Raw genomic sequence first — 21731 nt, forward strand, 5'->3', positions numbered from 1 at the left:
GAGTGGCATGTACATATATACACTACCAAATGTAAAATAGATAGCTAGTGGGAAGCAGCCGCATAGCACAGGGAGATCAGCTCGGTGCTTTGTGACCACCTAGAGGGGTGGGATAGGGAGGGTGGGAGGGAGATGCAAGAGGGAGGAGATATGGGGATATATGTATACGTATAGCTGATTCACTTCGTTACACAGCAGAAGCTAACGCACCATTGTAAAGCAATTATACTCCAATAAAGATGTTAAAAAAAAAAAAATATATATATATAGGGAATTCCCTGGTGGTCCAGTGGTTAGGACTCCATGCTTCCACTGCAGGAGGCGCAGGTTTGATCCCTGGTCTGGGAACTAAGATCCTGCAAGTTGGGCAGTGCAGTCCCCAAAATATATATATATGAGGGTCTGGAGAACTAGGTACTCTTATGCAGTATTGGTGGGAATTCATATTGGTATAGTTCTCTTTTTTATTGTGTTAAAAAATACATAACAAAATTTACCATTTTAACCCTTTTTAAATATAAGATTCAGTGGCATTAAGTACATTCACATTGTTATGCGACCATCACCATTATCATCTCCAGAGCTTTTTCATCATCCCAAATGGAAACTCTACACCCATTAAACACTAACTCCCCATCCCCTTTCCTCAGCCCCTGACAGCCACCATTCTTTCTGTCTCTATGAATTTGATTACTCTAAGGACCTCATATAGGTGGAATCATAGAGTTCTTGTCCTTTTTGTCTGGTTTATTTCACCAACATTCATCCACATCGCATGTGTCAGAATTTCCATCCTTTTCAAGGCTGAATAATATTTCTTTGCACGTGGTACCATCTTTTTGAAGGGCAACTTTGTAGTAATCACAGATTTCAGTGCCATATTCTTTGATGCCATTCCACTTCTAGCTATATCCTGAAGAAATATTTGCACATCTAAGATGAGACGTTCTCAAGGATATTCATTGGAGCATTGTTTATTTATTTATTTATTATTTTTTTGGCCACCCACCGCATAGCTTTTGGGATCTTAGTTCCTGATCAGGGATTGAACCCGTGCCCCCTTCAGTGGAAGCCCGGAGTCCTAACCACTGGACTGCCAGGGAAGCCCCTGCAGGTTTGTTTTAATAGCGAAAAAAACCCACAAATATCCATCAGTAAAGAGATGGGTAAAATATGGTCTATCTGTACTGTGAAATATATTGTAGCAATTCAGAAAGAAGCAGGGAGATATATATGTGCTGGCTTCAAGCTACGTGAGTATGTTCTGTACAATTCCTTTTATGTATAATTTTTAAAGTATGTTTTTATATAATACATACATATGTAAACACATTAGAACAACCTGGTGGTAAATACACCAAACCTTTACCAAGTGACACAGAGAAAGATAAGTGTGGAGAGAGATTCCGAGGAGGGACACTGAAAAAGGACTTTCAAGTTTTATTCTATACACACACACACACACACACACACACACACACGTATCCATTGATTGAGTCTTGACAACTGGATCACACTCACTGTTATTTAAGTAAAAAATACTGAGAAAATAGGAAATATGCTAAATTGAGTATATTTGGATTGTAGGGGGTTTTTTTGTTTTTTATTTTTTTAATTTATTTATTCATTTATTTTTGGCTGTGTTGGGTCTTCGTTTCTGTGCGAGGGCTTTCTCTAGTTGCGGCAAGCGGGGGCCACTCTTCATCGCGGTGCGCGGGCCTCTCACTGCTGTGGCCTCTCTTGTTGCGGAGCACAGGCTCCAGACGCGCAGGCTCAGTAGTTGTGGCTCACGGGCCCAGTCGCTCCGCGGCATGTGGGATCTTCCCAGACCAGGGTTCGAACCCGTGTCCCCTGCATTGGCAGGCAGACTCTCAACCACTGCGCCACCAGGGAAGCCCTGGATTGTAGGTTTAATGGGTGCTTTCTTTTTCTGTATTTCTCAAGTTAATTACATTGAGTATGTATTACATTCATAATTAGGAAAGCAATAAAACTTTTTTAATAGCGCTTTTTTAAACCATTTTAAAAATTGAAGTATAGTTAATTTACAATGTTGTGTTAGCTTCAGGTGTACAGCAAAATGATTCAGAATATATATGTTCTTTTTCAGATTCTTTTTCATTATAGGTTACTATAAGACATAGAATATAGTTCCCTGTGCTATACAGTAGGTCGTTGTTGTTTTTTTGGTTTTTTTGTGTATTTTTTGGCCATGCCGCCATGTGGGGTCTTTGTTCCCTGACCAGGGATCGAACATTTGCCCCCTGCAGTGGAACCGTGGAGTCCTAACCACTGGACCGCCAGTGAATTCCCGGGTCCTTGTTTAGCAATAAAATTATTTTAAGGAAAACATGGTGTACCTGCTATGAATTATTATGCAGACATTAGCAAGACTGAAGTAAATGTATACATTGGGACATGTATACACAAATGTGTCTGTAGTGGCATAGAAATCCAGAAGGATATCTACAATGTGTATCCTTATGGTGTCCTTATGAACCAATAAGTAATGTTCCCATCACCCCTGATATAATTTCATTGCACTCTTCTCCTTGCTAAGTTCCTGCTATACAGGCCATCATATTGATCTTGAATTTAAGCTTTCTTCTGCCGTAGGACCTTTGCACATGATGTTCCCTTTGCCTGGAACACCCTTCCCCCAGATATCATGAGGCAAGTCCCTCTTTTCCTCCAGACCTTTGCTCAAATGTCATATTATCTATGGGGCTTTCCCTGATCACCCAATGCCCTTTATTCTGCTTTATTATTATTTTTTTACTATAGCACTTTCCATTATCTAAAATATGATGTATTTACCTATTTGTCTGTCTCCTCTCCTCTTTAATGTAAGTTCCGTGAGGGCAGACTTGGTCAGTTTTGTTCATTTCTACATTGCCAATGCTGGAAACACAGTAGACGATAAATATTTGTTCAATGAATAAATGGATGAAAAAATAGTCTCTTTCAATTGTTTGCTCGGGGGGGCGTGAGAGAGGTAAGAGGGGATTTTTCACTTTTTACTGGATACTCCTATATATCATTGGATGTATTTTATTTATTTATTTATTTATTTATTTATTTATTTATTTATTTATTTATTTATTTATTTATGGCTGTGTTGGGTCTTCGCCTCTGCGCGAGGGCTCTCTCCAGTTGCGGCAAGCGGGGGCCACTCTTCATCGCGGTGCGCGGGCCTCTCACCACCGCGGCCTCTCCCGCTGCGGAGCACAGGCTCCAGACGCGCAGGCTCAGCAGCTGTGGCTCACGGGCCCAGCCGCTCCGCGGCATGTGGGATCTTCCCAGACCGGGGCTCGAACCCGTGTCCCCTGCATTGGCAGGCGGATTCTTAACCACTGCGCCACCAGGGAAGCCCTGGATGTATTTTATCAAGAGCTTGTATCACTTTTGTATTTTAAAAAAATCAGGTAATTTTAAAAAAAATCACATGTCCAAAATTTACTACTGTTTTGTCTGTTAACAGCTGATGAAGACAAGCCATAGCAGGTACCAGCTGACTAAGAACAACTTACAGAAGAAATATTTAACCTGAAAAGTCTTATCCATTTCCCTGTGAGTTGGAAAAATGTTTTCCTTTATATTGTTCTCTTTTGTATTTGTGTTGCTCTATTTTTTAAAAATTTTTATTTATTTATTTATTTATTATTTATTTTTGGCTGCGTTGGGTCTTTGTTGCTGCGCGCGGGCTTTCTCTAGTTGCGGCGAGCAGGGGCTACTGTTTGTTGTGGTGCGAGGGCTTCTCACTGCAGTGGCTTCTCTTGTTGAGGAGCATGGGCTCTAGGCACGCAGGCTTCAGTAGTTGTGGTGCATGGGCTCAGTAGTTGTGGCTCACAGGCTCCAGAGTGCAGGCTCAGTAGTTGTGGTGCACAGGCTTCAGTAGTTGTGGTGGGTGGGCTCAGTAGTTGTGGCTCACGGGCTCCAGAGTGCAGGCTCAGTAGTTGTGGCACACAGGCTTAGGAGCTCCGCGGCATGTGGGATCTTCCCGGACCAGGGCTCGAACCTGTTGTCCTGCATTGGCAGGTGGATTCTTAACCACTGCGCCACCGGGGAAGCCCCTGTGTTGCTCTATTTTAGTAGTAGAATATCCAGACCCAGTTCGTGACACTCCCTGAGGCCAGCAATGTTTCTGCCCTGCAGAGGCCAGGAAACCAAGCAAAATCAGCAGTGCCGGGTAGGGAGATGGGAGGGGTCATGGCTCTAACAAGGTTTCTCAAAGTGTGAGGGATGTTAACTGATTGAAAAGTTAAGTGGAAAAAGAAAAAAAAAGTGAAATTGGAACACACTGGGTTGAACCACATTAAACCGGTTCCTTTAAGGTAGAACTTCTTGGAGTCTTCAAGATGGCCTCCAAGGGGGGAGGTAACAGGCAACTTCCTGAGCTCACGTGACCACAGCATCCTTTCACAGTGGTTGTAACGTTTGGAGGACAGAGTTTGGGAAACACTGATATCAGAAACTTGTGAAGGTAAAGGTGTTCCTTAAGAGGAGTCCCAGCTGGTGTTCCATGGTCAGAGGAGTAGGTGCTAGAATAAATCATAGGCGTTGACAGACCTACTAGCTGGAGAGTGAACCTCACCACTCAGCTTCTGATGACCACGAAAAAGAGGGGGAGATAAGGATGGTGATGGGATCGAGAAAGTATGAAAAAAGGAAAATCTCAAAACTTATTTCCCAGTTAGTATCGTTGCACTAAGTGCAAGATCCTTTCTCAGAAATTAACATTTATCTAAAGCTTCCATTTGGAGTTGGCTGGGCCTGATTGAACGAGAGCCATGACTTGCCCCTTCGGATTATTTGAGGAATGAGCAGAGTGTATCTAAAATGAAGCTTGTGATGGGCTTCCCTGGTGGTGCAGTGGTTAAGAATCCGCCTGCCAATGCAGGGGACACCGGTTCGAGCCCTGGTCCGGGGAGATCCCCCATGCTGCAGAGTAACTAAGCCTGTGCGCCACAACTACTGAAGCCCGTGCACCTAGAGCCCATGCGCCACAACAAGAGAAGCCACCTCAGTGAGAAGCCCATGCACCGCAACGAAGAGTAGCCCCGCTCACAACTAGAGAAAGCCCATGCACAGCAATGAAGACCCAACACAGCCAAAAATAAAAATAAATAAATAAAATTAAAAAAAAATAAAATGAAGCTTGTTGAGGTTCAGTAATCTTGTTGAGGTTTGGTAAGTCTCGTGAGATGTAGTTTCCATGGAAAATGAAACAGAGACTTGTGCAAAATAAGTCTACTCTGCAGTTTGGGAGTGTGGCCTGACTTCAGGGGTGGAATGACTTTGCTGGCCCTTGGACAGGGGCCCACTTGTTGTGAACACTGCTGGTGCTGTGTTGTCAGTGACTTCAGTCCTCCTGGAAGCCTGGGGGTGGCGATAAGGAAGCTGAAATACATCTCCCTTCACAATCCCCCCTTTCCTCTCCTGAAGCCACAAACGGGCCCACCCATCTGCGTGCTTGTGCACATGCGCACACCTTTTTCTCTAGCATTTTTCACTGTCTTGAATGGCGTTCCGTGAGTTCCTTTCTCCTTCATTCTGTTGAACTACTGCATTATCATCATTTAACCACTCCCCTTTGATGGGCGATTAGCTTGTTCCCAATTTTGTCATTACAGTAGCATTGTCAGCACTAGGCAAGTTTTTCCATTGTTTTAAGCACTTCACATGTGATCCTCATAACTACTGATAGGTATAACTACCCCATTTTTATAGGTAAGGAATCTGATGTACTGACAGGATAAATGAGTTGCCCAAGGTTACAAGCCAGTAAGTGGTGCAGGCACATATGAACTCAAGTAGTCCTGCCTCCAGAGCAACACTCTGAATCATTACATTAGTCATTTTTACACTGAGGGCATATTATCTTTTAAATTGAATAGACCTAATTTCATGTAAAATCCGCTGTGTCGTTCTCATATTTTTCATTTCACTGAGAACTGGCAAAAACGTATCTTGAAGTGGCAGCAGGCTACAGACCAGCCCCTGGGACCACTGCTTTCAGTATACCAAGCAAGTATTCTTTTAACACATCTTTGCACACAGGTGTGAGCATTCTTTCAGGAAAGGTAACAAGAAATATATTAACAGAAACTCTTCTTTATCAAATTCCTAAGTAAAAGGGAAACAGTGAAGATTACAAGTGGGGGTGGTTAAGTGGCAGCTTGTTCTGCAGACTCTGGCATCTCAGGGCACATAATGATGTGCAGTACAAGCAGTTCTGATAAACACAGGGAATCTGCTTTCCAGAGACAGCACAGGTCCAAGATTAAGTTTAAAATAATTTGCAAGGCTGACCCACATATACTTTGGACACCAGCCTAACAAGTCACAAAGGTCCCATAAGCATCCCTCTGTGTTATTGCTTCTGAGGTTATAAGGGGTGGAGAGGTCCAGGGAGACATTCTCTTAAAGGAAGGGCGGGTGAAGTATTTGCACCGTGGGCTGTAACGGAATATACATGTATCTCCCTTCCCATGGGCTCTTTAACATTTGGACCAACACTGGACTTGAGAACTATATTCCTGGCAGTTGGATGAGAAGCTAACTGGACAGGGAACATTGAGATGAGTAGGTGATAGGACTGCGAACTCTCTTGGCTTGAGATACATGAACGAATCTTTATCATCTATCAACTCTCCCATCCCTTTCTAGGTCATCCCAAAGTTCCACTCCTAATCACATTTCCCTTCTGCATTGCTGACCCCTCAGTCACCAGGAGTCAGCTGGAACCACAAACCACAATTGGCCTGTTTTATTCAGTGTAGAGCAAGGTTTGAGGCCAAGAGTGAAAAACCGACTTCCAAAACCAACTGATAGCACAGGTTGTTGAAGACCAACACATTTAGACTTCTCCTTGCTCAGATTTCAGGTTGTGTACAGAGTGAGTTTGCTGAGATCCATGAATACCTTAAGGGATCCCTACAGATAGGAAGAGATCCTGAGAGAATTAGAGCAACAGCTGAAACCTTTTTTCCTCAAGGGCGTCACAAGACTGCAGACCTGCGAGCCTGTCAAGTCAGTGATTTGGGAGAAAGGCCAACACAATTGTGGGAGTCCTATCGCCCAAACCAGCACTAGTCTTCACTTACTCAGGTGAAATGATTTTTCAGGTTTATTAAGTGTAAAGTGTAGGAAAGAACTTTTAATCCTCAAATCCCTGCTTTACCAGTAAAAGGCCTAAATTATTAAATATTCAGCAAAACACCTGTCCTGCAAGCAGCAGTTTGAGGGCAAGGAACCTAATAAAACTTCATGAATTTTCTGAGCTATGTCAGAGTTGACACTTGGATTCCAGTCCTTGGTTTGCCTGTAACAAAAACCAGGCCTTGAGCAAGTCAAAACACTGGGACTGGGAAGGATATAACCTTCCAATCTGACAGTGAATCTAATGTGTTCCCTTAAGTCTAAGGAAGGCTTTTTAAAGGCTTGATGTTTCATTACCACTTTTAATGGTTTAATATAAGCAGTTTCCCCCCTTTCTGGCCCAAGTTTTTACCACTCCAAGGAGTTGAAGCATTAAGTCCAAAATTAAGAGCTACCTCGTCTAACTTAACCAAGAAAACCAGGTTAAGTAAGTATTCCAATTTAGTATTTCTAGGACAGAAGTTTAAGAAAAGCTACTGCTAAGGTAGAGTTCCTAAAATTATGCACCGAGCACTTCTCAGGTACACCTGGAGTTACCAAAAGTGTATTTCTAGACATGCTTGGCTTTCTACATTTTTATATATATATATATTTTTAATTTTTATTTATTTATTTATTTATGTCTGTGTTGGGTCTTCGTTTCTGTGCGAGGGCTTTCTCCAGTTGCGGCGAGCGGTAGCCACTCTTCATCGCGGCGCGCGGGCCTCTCACCATCGCGGCCTCTTGTTGCGGAGCACAGGCTCCAGACGCGCAGGCTCAGCAATTGTGGCTCACGGGCCCAGTTGCTCCGCGGCACGTGGGATCCTCCCAGACCAGGGCCCGAACCCGCATCCCTCGCATTGGCAGGCAGACCCCCAACCACCGCGCCACCGGGGAAGCCCCTCTACATTTTTATAACGCACCTCTGATTCTTACCCCTAACACTGCTCTTGCAGTTACACCAGCTTTAGTACCCCAAGAGCTACTTCCCTAGCATAGTGCAAAACTGAGATAACCAGGAGGGCTTCCAACTCCTCCCCGACTTGCACGTCCCTCCACTCACCGCTTTTTGTCACAAGTTGAGAACGACCACTGAAGTTACATTACAGCGAGTTGACTGTGAAAGGGGAAAAGGTTTAGAACTTAAAAGTATTGTAAAAAAATAGAATACCTTGTGCCCAAAAAGATTCTTACTCCCTCAGTTTTCTATCAGTATTGGAAACATACTGCCTAGTGTTTATTGGTATGGCAGCACAAAAACTGCTTGTGTAGGGCTTAGACAAGATTCTTACCACGACCTGAATTAGAGAATCTACTTTACTGGAGCAATCTTACCCTTACAGTGAGGCAAAGCTGTCATTAGGAACCAGTTATGTTAGGAACCACCTTAATTTGCTGCCTAACACACCCAAGTCAGCAAGCTGCCTTAGGTTAGTATACCCTTTTAACTCAGGAATTCTTTCACGCAAGTTGTCTCTCCACCTTTGTTGACTCGGGCTCCACTGGGTTCTTGGCTCAGTTCACATAAAGTAGAATTAGGGTTCTATATCATTATCTAAGGCTGAACACTTAAGTGTAATGCACTAGAGAGAAAAAAAAGCACAAGAGATAGTCAACAAATAATCACGAGATTGAAAGCACAGCTGAGCAGCCTGGACCACCATCTGAGGTGGAAGCACACAGGCAAGTTTGCTTTCTCTCAGTATGCCTCCATATTCAATAGTTTTAAATTCTTACACTTTGAAATGGTTTTAATGACACCAGAATCCTAACCTGTAAATGATCTTGAACAAAGGACAAAGTCCCTACACCTTGGCACACCCAATATTTATCAAAGTCAAGTGACTTAATTTTGGTCACGTGACAACCTCAAGTTAAACCCCTTCTTTGAACACCACTTTAACCAGTTAGGAGTCCCCACCATCACTACATAATTTCAGGACAAGAGACACCAAATATGCTACCATGCAACAAAACCTTTATTAACATTTTGAACAAGTTTAGCTATTATTGAAACTATCTTAAACTGGGGCAAATAGCTAGAGTGCAGAGTGATGCCATCATTGGGCATTATGAATGCAAGACTGAATAATTAACAGCCACCCCTCAGACGGAGGACCAGGTGCAGGGTCGACTCTTTCTGGATGTTGTAATCAGAAAGAGTGCGGCCATCTTCCAGCTGTTTGCCTGCAAAGATGAGCCTCTGCTGGTCAGGGGGGATGCCTTCCTTATCCTGGATCTTGGCCTTCACGTTCTCGATGGTGTCACTGGGCTCCACCTCCAGGGTGATGGTCTTGCCGGTCAGGGTCTTCACGAAGATCTGCATACCACCCCTCAGACGGAGGACCAGGTGCAGGGTCGACTCTTTCTGGATGTTGTAATCAGAAAGAGTGCGGCCATCTTCCAGCTGTTTGCCTGCAAAGATGAGCCTCTGCTGGTCAGGGGGGATGCCTTCCTTATCCTGGATCTTGGCCTTCACGTTCTCGATGGTGTCACTGGGCTCCACCTCCAGGGTGATGGTCTTGCCGGTCAGGGTCTTCACGAAGATCTGCATACCACCCCTCAGACGAAGGACCAGGTGCAGGGTCGACTCCTTCTGGATGTTGTAATCAGAAAGAGTGCGGCCATCTTCCAGCTGTTTGCCTGCAAAGATGAGCCTCTGCTGGTCAGGGGGGATGCCCTCCTTATCCTGGATCTTGGCCTTCACGTTCTCGATGGTGTCACTGGGCTCCACCTCCAGGGTGATGGTCTTGCCGGTCAGGGTCTTCACGAAGATCTGCATACCACCCCTCAGACGGAGGACCAGGTGCAGGGTCGACTCCTTCTGGATGTTGTAATCAGAAAGAGTGCGGCCATCTTCCAGCTGTTTGCCTGCAAAGATGAGCCTCTGCTGGTCAGGGGGGATGCCCTCCTTATCCTGGATCTTGGCCTTCACGTTCTCGATGGTGTCACTGGGCTCCACCTCCAGGGTGATGGTCTTGCCGGTCAGGGTCTTCACGAAGATCTGCATACCACCCCTCAGACGGAGGACCAGGTGCAGGGTCGACTCCTTCTGGATGTTGTAATCAGAAAGAGTGCGGCCATCTTCCAGCTGTTTGCCTGCAAAGATGAGCCTCTGCTGGTCAGGGGGGATGCCCTCCTTATCCTGGATCTTGGCCTTCACATTCTCGATGGTGTCACTGGGCTCCACCTCCAGGGTGATGGTCTTGCCGGTCAGGGTCTTCACGAAGATCTGCATTTTGACCTACAAAGTAAAATGTTAGTGTTTCACCTCAGGATTTTTTACTGTTTTCATGGCTAATCAATTCTTTACAACGAACAGTTTATTATTCCCAAGTGCCTTAACTGCGTTCATGACTCTCACAAACCTCCCCCAATTACTAGACTAACCATTAAGTCAGTCACTGAACACAAAATTCCTTAGTCAAGATGGCAACCTAAACGGGATGGAGAATCGAAAGTGCTTTCTGAGATTAACATCCAGCTCTTTCTCCCTTAACTACTACAGATATTTCGTTAAGATGACCCCGCCCCAATTTCCCCCAAGCCTAGTATCATGGCGGCATTAAAATAAAAATCCCGGTTAGACGGAAATACGGTGCGACACCTTCTCCACGTCGGGATTCAAATTAAAACGTTTCCAGAAGCCCCAGCCGACTACCTCTCTTCCACCTTCCCCCCCCCCACAAACAGACACGATGGAATCTCCATCGGTTAATTATCCGTTGGCCTCTGCGGGCTCGCGCGCCAACCGCCCCGCTCCCGACCCGTAAACAAGGCCCGCTCTTCCGGAGAGGCCGGCGCCGCGTCACCTCACCTCGCCTCCCCTCCCCCACCCCTCCCCGCGGCCTCCGAGCCCCCGCCCGCTCGCCCTCACGGACGCCCCCCCTCTCCAGTTCTCCCGGCGCTCGTAGGCCGTGGGCCAGTACCTATGTGAGAATCCAAAGATGCTGCGAATTCAACTACGCCAAGTCACCTCCACCACAACACGGCAAGACCCAACAATGCCACTCGCCTCTGAACGCTCCGGCTCGGCGGGGCCGAAATTTATGCAACGTCTGTTGCGTCGCTTATCACTCTTACGTAGGCGCCGTGTCCGTGCGCCGCTGAAAGTAGTTCGCTCGGCCCCACCTCCCGCGACGCAGTTAGGCCCTTCGACTGAGCCCTAAATTGCTTAGAGCCGAGCAAAGGATCCTAACAAATCCGCTCACCTCTCTTCCAGGTGATCCTTCTCCTCCTTTAGGAAAAGGTAGGAAAATTATCGGGCGGATGAATTCGACTTAAGGGGGCCTTCCTCGAAAGCTCTGGAAACTTCCTTGCGGCGCCGGCGCTGATTGGTGAGGCGTGTGAGGCGAGGCCGGCGCTGATTGGTGGAGAACGCGGCGGCTCGGCTGTTGCTGGGCTCTGGCTGGAGTGGTTCGGAGCCGACGTTGCTTAGTAACTGAGTGCGCGTGCGCGGCAGAGGGGCGCCTTCGGGAGAGAAGCGTACTTCCGGCCGGGGGTGGAGGAGGGGATCTTCGCTCCTTCCTCCAAGGCCCCGACCCATTAAATGTCGTGTTTTCAGGGCTTTGGTTGGGACACAGCGGGCTCCGCGGCGACTTTCCTGAGAAGACCGGCCGGTCCCGGTCTGGAGGTGCCCAGGCGCTGGGCGGCGGGGCCCGCAGTAGTTTTTCCCGGTGTCTGCTCTGAAGCATAAGCCCCCCTCACACTGGCCTGTTTTTATTTTTGTTCTTGTCTGGATCAGCGTTGCGGAGCTTTAGTCACGCTTTACAGTTAGGGTGCTTTGGTCGTGCTCTGAGGAGACGAAATCTAGACTCTGTCGGTGGACTCTCTGCTGAGCCCCGGTTTCTCCCCCAACCGAGGAGGACCCCTCCTCCACCGCCGAGCTCCCCGCTCCCGCCCCATACCGCGGAGGTTCCTCCTGAGCCCTCTCATCGCGGAGCACCCCTCCCCCAGCTTCTCCCACGGCGAGGCCTCCCCCACTCCCCATCCCCCCATCGCGGAGGACACCTCCCCCCCAGGATCCCCACCCCAACGCACACTGCGAAGGCTCCCTCCCTCTTCCGCATCACGAAGGCCCCGCTCTCCCCCTCCCCCAACGCGGGGGGGGGCCCGCCCCGTCACCCTCCAGGTGACCCGGCGGCCGTGCTTAGATCTGGCACCGACCAAGCCTGCACATCCCTTTCCCTCCTTGCAGTTTGTCCAGACTCTGGTGGGGAAAGAGAGGGACTGTGGATTAGGGAGCCGAAAACCCACTTGGAGAGACAGAGAATCCATGTGCGAGAAATAACTAGCATTTTTAGTGTCCCATCAATGTGTTGGTTGTGCACGCGACCGTAAAGGTGGGCCTAACCAGCTCGGACTGGTTTCCGCGCACCGGGGGTATGGCCGCTCGTCCGCAGGGAGATAACCCAGGGAACGTAAGGCAGGCGTGTTTGGATCCGGAGCCCCGCAGCCCCGCGTCTAAGTCATGCAGGTGGAGGCGTAAACAAACATGCGAGCGGCTGTTTGTCACGTAATAGCAGCCTCCCTAAGTTAAGAGGTGGTGTAAAGATGTGCACATGAGTACCAACTGGCTAGCTATCACTTAGAAAAGGTCGTTAGTCATTAAATGACATCTCTAAGCTTAACATTAAGACTATGTCGGTGGAGCTGCAATGTGACAGGTTTATGCGTTAACGCCTAGACAGCTCTGAATTTATTAAAACTTGGTAAGATCTACTTACAGGAATAATAGGAGATGGAAATAAAGTTTCTTTAAGATCATTTGGATTGGGAGGTAGTTGATAAAATGTTTATTGCGCAAAGTATAAATTTTCATTTTCGTTAACCTGACAGTGAGTAGTCTGAACTTGTTTCACCAAATCGCAGTTCCTCCTGAGTCATACATGTGAATTGTAAGAATGATCTAGAATGGAGAGCTCATGGTTTGATATGATGACTTGGCTGGGAATTCTAGCAGTTGCCAGAAATAAGTTAGTTACACACCTTCCTGGTTTAATGTTTTACCGAAGGGCATTTGGTAACCTCAACACAGCAAATTGGTTTCAGAAAGGAGGCCTGTGCCTTCCTTGAATAATAAAAGCAAGATGAATTTTTTATGGTATGTTTATAAATAAAACTTTTAATAATAGCATCATTTCTGGTGATAAATTGTAAAAGGTAATTGGTAAACAAATTAAAGACTAGATGGGCAAAATCCCCCAAATCAGGAATTTGGAAATCTAGCACAATACTTGGTATTGTGCTCAATAAATGTTTGTTCAGTGAAGTGCAGTTTCCCTTTTGTTCAACTGGGAAAAAAAACCCCAAACAAACAACTGTGACAGCCTTAGACACTTAAAATACAAAACAGAAAGACAGTACTTATTTAACATCCATAGGCAAATAGTTTTTGCCTAGGCAGTTCCTTTGAAAAAAACGAAGAGGATTTGATTCTGAGATTCAAAGTGATGTTTTACTTAGCTAGATGTCTTTTAATAAAAATCTGTGAGAAAACTATGTTTCCAGTTATAAATTCACAATTGTTTTCTTGACATTATCAGCTGATATTTAAAATACGGAGTTAGTCTGTGGTTTGTCATTTCCTTGTTTGGCAATTTATCTCGACAGAATTATGAGACTAATTCCTAATTTCTTACCACCGAGTTAGAAACTTTGATATTGAATGCCCAAATGAACACAGAGCAAAATTCTAAATTGTCTTTACACTGGGCCTCAAAATTACAAAAATCTGTCCATTTAAATATAGGTACTCAAAAATGTTTTTACTGTGAAATATTACATACATATATGAAAGTTGTAGGTAATATAATAAACACCATATAACCACCACCCAACTTTATTAAATCTTAACATTTTGCTATTTTGCTTCAGCTTTTTTTTTTAATATATAAATTTATTTAGTTTATTTATTATTTTTGGCTGCGTTGGGTCTTCGTTGCTTTCTCTGGTTGCGGCAAGCGAGGGCTACTCTTCGTTGCGGTGCGCGGGCTTCTCATTGCAGTGGCTTCTCTTGTTGCGGAGCACGGGCTCTAGGCGCACGGGCTTCAGTAGTTGTGGCACGTGGGCTCAGTAGTTGTGGCTCGTGGGCTCTAGAGCGCAGGCTCAGTAGTTGTGGCTCACGGGCCCAGTTGCTCAGTGGCATGTGGGATCTTCCCAGACCAGGGCTCGAGCCCGTGTCCCCTGCACTGGCAGGTGGATTCTTAACCACTGCACCACCAGGGAAGTCCCAGTATTAGTCATTTTTGGACTGGCTGATTTCACTTAACATAATGTCTTCAGGGTTCATCCGTGCATGTGACAAAATTTCCTTCTTTTTTAAGGCTGACTAGTATTCCATTGCGTGTATAGAACACATTTTGTCTATCCATTCATCTGTCTATGGATATATTGGATTGCTTTCACCTCTTGGCTGTTATGAATAATGAACTGCTGCGATGCACGCGTGTGTGCAGATATCTCTTTTTAAGACCCTGCTTTCAGTTCTTGTGGACAGACACTCGGAAGTGGGATTGCTGGATCTTAATGTGACAAAATTTTTAAGTTTTCGAGGAGCCTCCATACTGTTTTCCACAGCGGTTGCACCACATGCCCCCCCAAAACGGCACAGCCACGATTGTTCCACTTCCTCAACAACATTTGTTACTTAAAAAACAAAAAAAAATGGTGGCTGTCCTCACGGGTGTAAGATGATATCTCCTTGTGACTTCGATTTGCATTTCCTTAATGATTTATTTTTTACTTTAAAATAATTACAGATTCACAGGAAGTCGCAAAAATAGCAGAGAAGTCTCAATGTACCCTTCACCCATTTTCCCCCAGTGGTAACATCTTACACAACTGTAGTACAATATCAAAACCAAGAAATTAACACCGGTGCAACGCACAGACCTTTATTCAGACTTCAGCAGTTTTCCGTGCGCTTTTGTGTGTGTGCATAGTTGTGTGCAGTTTTATCACATGGGTAGTAGACTCATGTCACCCCCACCACGGTCAAGATACAGAGCTGTTTTCATCACCACGAGTATAACCTCTTGATACCACTTTATGGTTGGTCACAAGCTTCTCCCACCCCTTGCCCCCAAGCCCAGGCAATCATTAATCCGTTCTGCACCTGGATAATTTTGTCATTTTGAGAATGTTACATAAATGGAATCATACGGTGTGTAACTTTTTGACATTAGCTTTCGTCTAAAATTCATCCAAATTGTTGAATATATATTCATAGTTCATTCCTTTTTGTTGCTGAGTAGCATTCTGTGGTATATGTGTCCCACAGTTGGTTTAATCATTCACCTACAGATGGACCTTTGGGATGCTTCCAATTTTTGGCTATTACAAGGCTTAAGCAACAAAAATTCAACTGAGTAATGGCTTTATTCAACAATTTGTGAACCAGGCAGCATCCCACCTAGCAATAGAAAGGAGCTCTGTAAAGCTGCAGAAAAGGAAAGGTTTTTATTTTTTTGGCCCCTCGCCGCGCGGCATGGGGGACCTTAGTTCCCCGACCAGGGATCAGACCCGTGCCCCCTGCAGTGGAAGTGTGCGGAGTCTTAACCATTGGACCGCCAGGGAAGTCCCAAGGAGAGGTTTTTAAAGCCAGAGAGGAAGCAGAAAAAAGGAAAGAATTAGCAAAGAGTACCTTGTTTTAGGCGAGGATGCCCTCCTAAGGGGAAGGGAAGGGGTGTACCCACGGATTACCTCCTAGTGCCTACTAGGACATTCCAGGTTGTCTGGTTAAAGGTCACATTCCCGGGGAAGCTTGGAACTGCAGTTGGGTTAGGTATTAAGTCTTGGTTTGCTGCCCTGGGGCCTAACACGAGTGACTCCATTTGGGGCATTTTGTCTCCTTTTAAATTTTTTATTTTTTTGTTTTTTATTTTTGGCCGCACTGCGCAGCATGCGGGGTCTCACTTCCCTGACCAGCGATTGAACCCACACCCGCTGCAGTGGAAGTGTGGAGTCTTAACCAGTGGACCGCTAGGGAAGTCTCTTGTCTCCTTTTTAACACAGGCTTCTATGATCATTCATGTACATTTTTGTGTGAACATATGTTTTCATTTCCCTGGGATGAATGCTCAGTACTGTAATTGCTGGGTTATATGGTATGTGTATGGTTAGGTTTTTAAGAAACTGCTAAGCTATTTTCCAGAGGGGCTGTATTATTTCCTCTCCCACCCCCAGTGTCTGGGAGACGCAGTTTCTCTGCATCCTCACAGCATTTGGTATGGTCACTATTTTTTATTTTAGCTACCTAATACTTGTGTAGTGATATTTCATCATAGATTTAATTTGCATTTCCCTAATGATTGATGATGTTAAACATATTTTCATGTGCTTATTTGCCATGTGGATATCGTTTTTTTTTTTTTTTTTTTTTTAGAATACAACTTTTATTTATTTATTTATTTGTTATATTTATTTTTGGCTGTGTTGGGTCTTCATTTCTGTGCGAGAGCTTTCTCTAGTTGTGGCGAGCGGGGGCCACTCTTCATCGCGGTGCGCGGGCCTGTCACGGTTGCGGCCTCTCCCGTTGCGGAGCACAGGCTCCAGACGCGCAGGCTCAGTAGTTCTGGCTCACGGGCCCAGTTGCTCCGCGGCATGTGGGATCTTCCCAGACCAGGGCTCGAACCCGTGTCCCCTGCATTGGCAGGCAGATTCTCAACCACTGCGCCACCAGGGAAGCCCTGGATATCGTTTTTGCTGAAATGTCTGTTCATGTCTTTTGCCCATTTTGTAATTGAATTGTTTGCCCTTTTACTGTTGAGTTTTGAGAGTTCTTTATGTGTTCTAGATACAAATTCTTAGAAGAAAATACAGATATTTTCCTCCATTCTATAAGTTGTCTTTTAACTTTTTTTCTTTTTTTGGCTACACCACACAGCATGTGGAATCTTAGTTCCCCAACCAGGGATCAAACCCGCGGCCCTTGCACTGGAAGTGTGGACTCTTAACCACTGGACCGCTAGAGAAGTCCTGTCTTTTCACTTTCTTGATGGTGTCTTTTGAAATATAAGTTTGTTATTTTGATGATGTCTCAACACCCTATCTTATATCACGCTTACCTGATCTCTTCCACAATCACCTCCATTTCACCTAAGCAATGAACCTTGACATCACCGGAAACTGACTGAACTGTGCTTTCTTAAACCCCAGTATTCAACTCTCAGAGCCCAACCTCTTGCCTGTCTAGCTGTCTTTCTACCTTGTTTGCACCTGCTCTGTAAACCTTCTAAGGCCTGCAGTTCCCCAGTTCTCTGTTTTTTCCTCTTAACAGCATCTTTCACAGAGCAAAATTTAAAAATTTTGATGAAGTCCAATTTATTGTTTCTTTTCTTTCTTTAATGGATTGTGCTTTTGGTGTCATGTCTAAGAGCTCTTCACCCAGCCCTAGATCCCAAAGATTTTCTTCTGTGTTTTTTTTTTTTTTTTTAAATTATTTTCCCTATCGGTTTAGCATAGATTTGTTTGTTGTTGTTATTGTTGTTTGGGCCGAGAGGCATGGCATGCGGGATCCTATGCGTGGAGTCCTAACCACTGGACCGCCAGGGAAGTTCCATTCTCCTGTGTTTTTTCTACATGTAAATCTATGATTCATTTTGAGGTTTAAGTTGAGGTTCATTTTTTCACTTTTGGATGTCCAATTCCTCCAGTTTCTCCATGGAAACACTATCTTTCCTCCATTGAATTACTTTTGCACCTTTGTCAAAACTCAGTTGGCTGGACTTGTATGGATCTATGTTAGTTGTTTGTTTGTTTTTTAAACTATTCCCTTGCCAATAATAATTCTTTCTTTCTCTTCCTGAAGGTAACACAATGCTGAATTCGATGTTTATCAACCCCAGGAACCTTTTAAGACTAATAGTATAAATTTTTGTTTCTGTAAATATTACATGTTGGTATAGATTGACTGTGACCCCCCAGAATTCATGTGTTGAAACCTAATCCCCAATGTGATGGTATTTGGAAGTGGGGCCTTTGGGGGTGATTAGGCCATGAGAGCAGAGCCCTCAAAAATGGGGTTAGTGCCCTTATAAAAGATCCCAGAGAGCCCCTTTGCCCCATGTGAGGACACAGGAAGTGGGCCTTCACCAGACACTGAATCTGCCAGCACCTTAATGTTGGACTTCGCAGCTTTCAGAACTGTGACAGATACATTTCTGTTGTTTATAAGGCACCCAGTCTGTGATATTCTCTTAGAGCAGCCTGAATGGACTGCAACACCTGTTCTTAGACTTTACGTAAATGATGTCATACTCTACTTATCATTCTACAACTTCCCTTTTTTAATATCGTTTTTGTGATTTAGCTGTGTTGATAAATCTAGTTCAACTACTTCAGCTGCTATATAGTATTCTACTATGTGAACATATCACAGTTTAACATTAGGGTATTCCTAGTTTTCACAGTTACAAACAAAGCTGCTAAAAGCATTTTAAAATTCTATTTTACATTTATTTTATTTTTAAGAATTGTGGTAAAAGACACATAAAATCTCCATCGTAACCGTTTTATGTACACAGTTCATTCAGTGCATTCACATTATTGAGCAGCCGTCGCCACCATCCATCTCCAGAACTCTTTTCATCTTGCAAAACTGAAACTGTACCTCGTAAACGATAACTCCCCATTCCCTCCTGCCCCTGGTCCCTGGCAGCCACCACTCTACCTTCTGTTCCTATGAATTTGCCTACTCTAGGTACCGCATGTAACTGGAATCATACAGTATTTGTTCTTTTGGGTCGGGATTATTTCACTTAGCATAATGTCCTCGAGGTTCATCATGCTGTAGCATATGTCAGAATTTCCTTCCTTGTAAAAGTTGAATAATATTCCACTCTATGTATGTACCACGTTAAAAAAAAAATATATATATATATATATATATATTTATTTATTTATTTATTTATCTAGGCTGTGCCAGGCATTGTGGTGTGTGGGATTCTTTTTTTTTTTTTTTTTTTTTTTACTTGTGGCGTGCAAACTCTTAGTTGTGGCATGCATGTGGGATCTAGTTCCCCGACAGGGATCGAACCTGGGCCCCCTGCGAGCATGGAGTCTTACCCACTGGACCACCAGGGAAGTCCCTGTACCACATGTTGTTTATTCATTCATCTGTTGATGGACTCTTGGGTTGTTTCTATCTTTTGGCTGTTGTGAATAATGCTGCTATGAACATGGTGTACAAATATCTGTTTGAGGGGCCCTGCTTTCAAATCTTTTGGGTATCTACCCAGAAGTGCAATTGCTGTATCACATGGTAATTCTGTTTTTAATTGTTTGAGAAACTACCATACTGTTTTCCATAGCAACTGCATCATTTTACATTCCCACCAACAATGAAAGCATTCATGTATATTCTTGTATGGATGTGTGAAAATGTCTCTAGGAAATATACCTAGGAATAGGACTGTGGGATATACTTAAACTCTACTAAACTTTGCCAAAGTGCTCTCCAAGTGATTGTACTAACTTACACTCCCTCTGACAGTGTAGGACAGTTCCCACAGTTCTGGATCTTCAGCAGCACTTAGGATTGGCAGACTCTTAAAATTTTGCCAACCTGATGGGAAGACTTTTTTTAGAAAACAAGATTTACAAAGTCCCCTTCAGTTTACTTTATAAATATGAACCTATTTGTTTTCAGATGGGTTTTGACTATAGGGAGGGAGACACCCCTGAGGCAGGTCTGACATCTGGTAGATTTGGCCACGAGAGGTCCGTTGGTGTGAGGCTCTAAGGAGCCTCTTGGGAAGACCTGTATGAGGCAGTGAAAGGTGGCTTGTAGCTGCTGATGGAGGGTGTGAGGATGCAAAGGAATGTTGGGTTAGCTCCTACAAACAAATTGCCTTTGCAGTGTTTGGTGATTTATTTATTTTTTATTTTTTTAAAATTTATTTTATTTATTTTTAAAATTTTTGGCTGTGTTTGGTCTTCGTTGCTGTGCGCGGGCTTTCTCTAGTTGTGGCGAGTGGGGGTTACTCCTCGTTGGGGTGTGTGGGCTTCTCATTGCAGTGGCTTCTCTTGTTGCAGAGCACTGGCTCTAGGTGCGAGGGCTTCAGTAGTTGTGGCACGTAGGCTCGGTAGTTGTGGCACACGGGCTTAGTTGCTCCGCGACATGTGGGATCTTCCCGGACCAGGGCTCGAACCTGTGTCCCCTGCATTGGCAGGCAGATTCTTAACCACTGCACCACCAGAGAAGCCCCTGGTGATTTATTTATTATTTATTTAACATCTTTATTGGAGTATAATTGCTTTACAATGTTGTGTTAGTTTCTGCTGTATAACAAAGTGAATCAGCTGTACGTATACATATATCCCCATATCCCCTCACTCTTGCATCTCCATCCCTCCCACCCTCCCTATCCCACCCCTCTAGGTGGTCACAAAGCACCGAGCTGATCTCCCTGTGCTATGCGGCTTCTTCCCACTAGCTATCTATTTTACATTTGGTAGTGTATATATGTCAGTGCTACTGTCTCACTTCGTCCCAGCATACCTTTCCCCCTCCCCGTGTCCTCAAGTCCATTCCCTACGTCTGCATCTTTATTCCTGTCCTGTCCCTAGGTTCTTCAGAACCATTTTCTTTTTTTTTTAGATTCCATATATATGTGTTAGCATACAGCATTTGTTTTTCTCTTTCTGACTTACTTCACTCTGTATGACAGACTCTAGGTCCATCCACCTCACTACAAATAACTGGTGATTTATTTTTAATTTAAAAATTTGGTAATTATGTCAGATTTGTCAGTAAATCCTTTTAGGAACCTAAGGCAGTGTGCTGCAGCAACAAGAGCATGAGATTTGGAATCAAACACGACTGTGTCAGATTCCCAGCTTGATTTCACACCAGTCCTATGACTATGTGTATTTTACTCGCCACTTTTTAAAAAAATATATTTATTTATTTATTTATTTGGCTGCGCCGGGTCTTAGTTGAGGCACTCAGGATCTTAGCTGCGGCATGCATGCGGGGTCTAGTTCCCGGACCAGGGATTGAACCCAGGCCCTCTGCATTGGGATCGCAGAGTCTTAACCACTGGACCACCAGAGAAGGCCCTCACCATTTTTAACCTTTAACTTCCCTATCTGTAAAGAAAAATTGTGGACTAGGTGTCTTCCTAGCTTGTCAGATTGTGGTGAGTCTTAAATCTAGGCAAATCGCTTGGCACTTGGTGCTGAGAAAATGTCATTTCCACACCTTTCTCTTTGTCTTTTTGCTTGGTTTCCTTTGCCAAGGAAAAAAGAGAGCTGCCCTTGGAAAGACTGGTATTTTCTTTTTTTCCCAATACCTTTCTAGGGAATTCTCAAACTTAGTCAATGAACCAAGAAACTGAGGCTTGGTGTATCAATTTCTCAATCTGTTAGAAAATTGTTTTAGAAATGACTTATCCAGAAATCCAGAAATGACTAGGCAATAGTTGCTATTATATCCTTGGATAAATAAATTAATCTTAACACCATTCCCTTAGACTTCAAGGAGTTATTCTTCATTTCTTTTTCTGATTACCATCGACTGTTTCCCAGTTTGTTTTTCAGGGTCCAGAACTGATTCTAGGATTTAAGTGACATTTTAAACTTTTATTTAT

At 44.4% G+C, this 21731-nt stretch overlaps 1 protein-coding gene across 1 annotated transcript; it reads right to left on the minus strand.

The window, feature by feature from the left end:
• Positions 1 to 9096: 9096 nt before the first annotated feature.
• UBB (ubiquitin B) lies at positions 9097 to 11217 on the minus strand. Its single transcript, XM_036837221.1, has 2 exons — positions 11070 to 11217; positions 9097 to 10384 (listed from the first exon to the last, which is right to left on the minus strand). The coding sequence occupies exon 2, from the start codon at positions 10376 to 10378 to the stop codon at positions 9233 to 9235; it is 1146 nt and encodes a 381-aa protein (XP_036693116.1). The 5' UTR covers positions 10379 to 10384; positions 11070 to 11217; the 3' UTR covers positions 9097 to 9232.
• Between the last annotated feature and the right edge of the window lie 10514 nt (positions 11218 to 21731).

The sequence above is a fragment of the Balaenoptera musculus genome, chromosome 20, assembly GCF_009873245.2.
Source record: "Balaenoptera musculus isolate JJ_BM4_2016_0621 chromosome 20, mBalMus1.pri.v3, whole genome shotgun sequence".
In the NCBI taxonomy this organism is placed as follows: Eukaryota; Metazoa; Chordata; class Mammalia; order Artiodactyla; family Balaenopteridae; genus Balaenoptera; species Balaenoptera musculus.

What these genes read in the sequence shown, in the direction of transcription:
- UBB (XM_036837221.1), bottom strand. Translation starts at nt 10,378, where the DNA reads ATGCAGATCTTCGTGAAGACCCTGACCGGCAAGACCATCACCCTGGAG.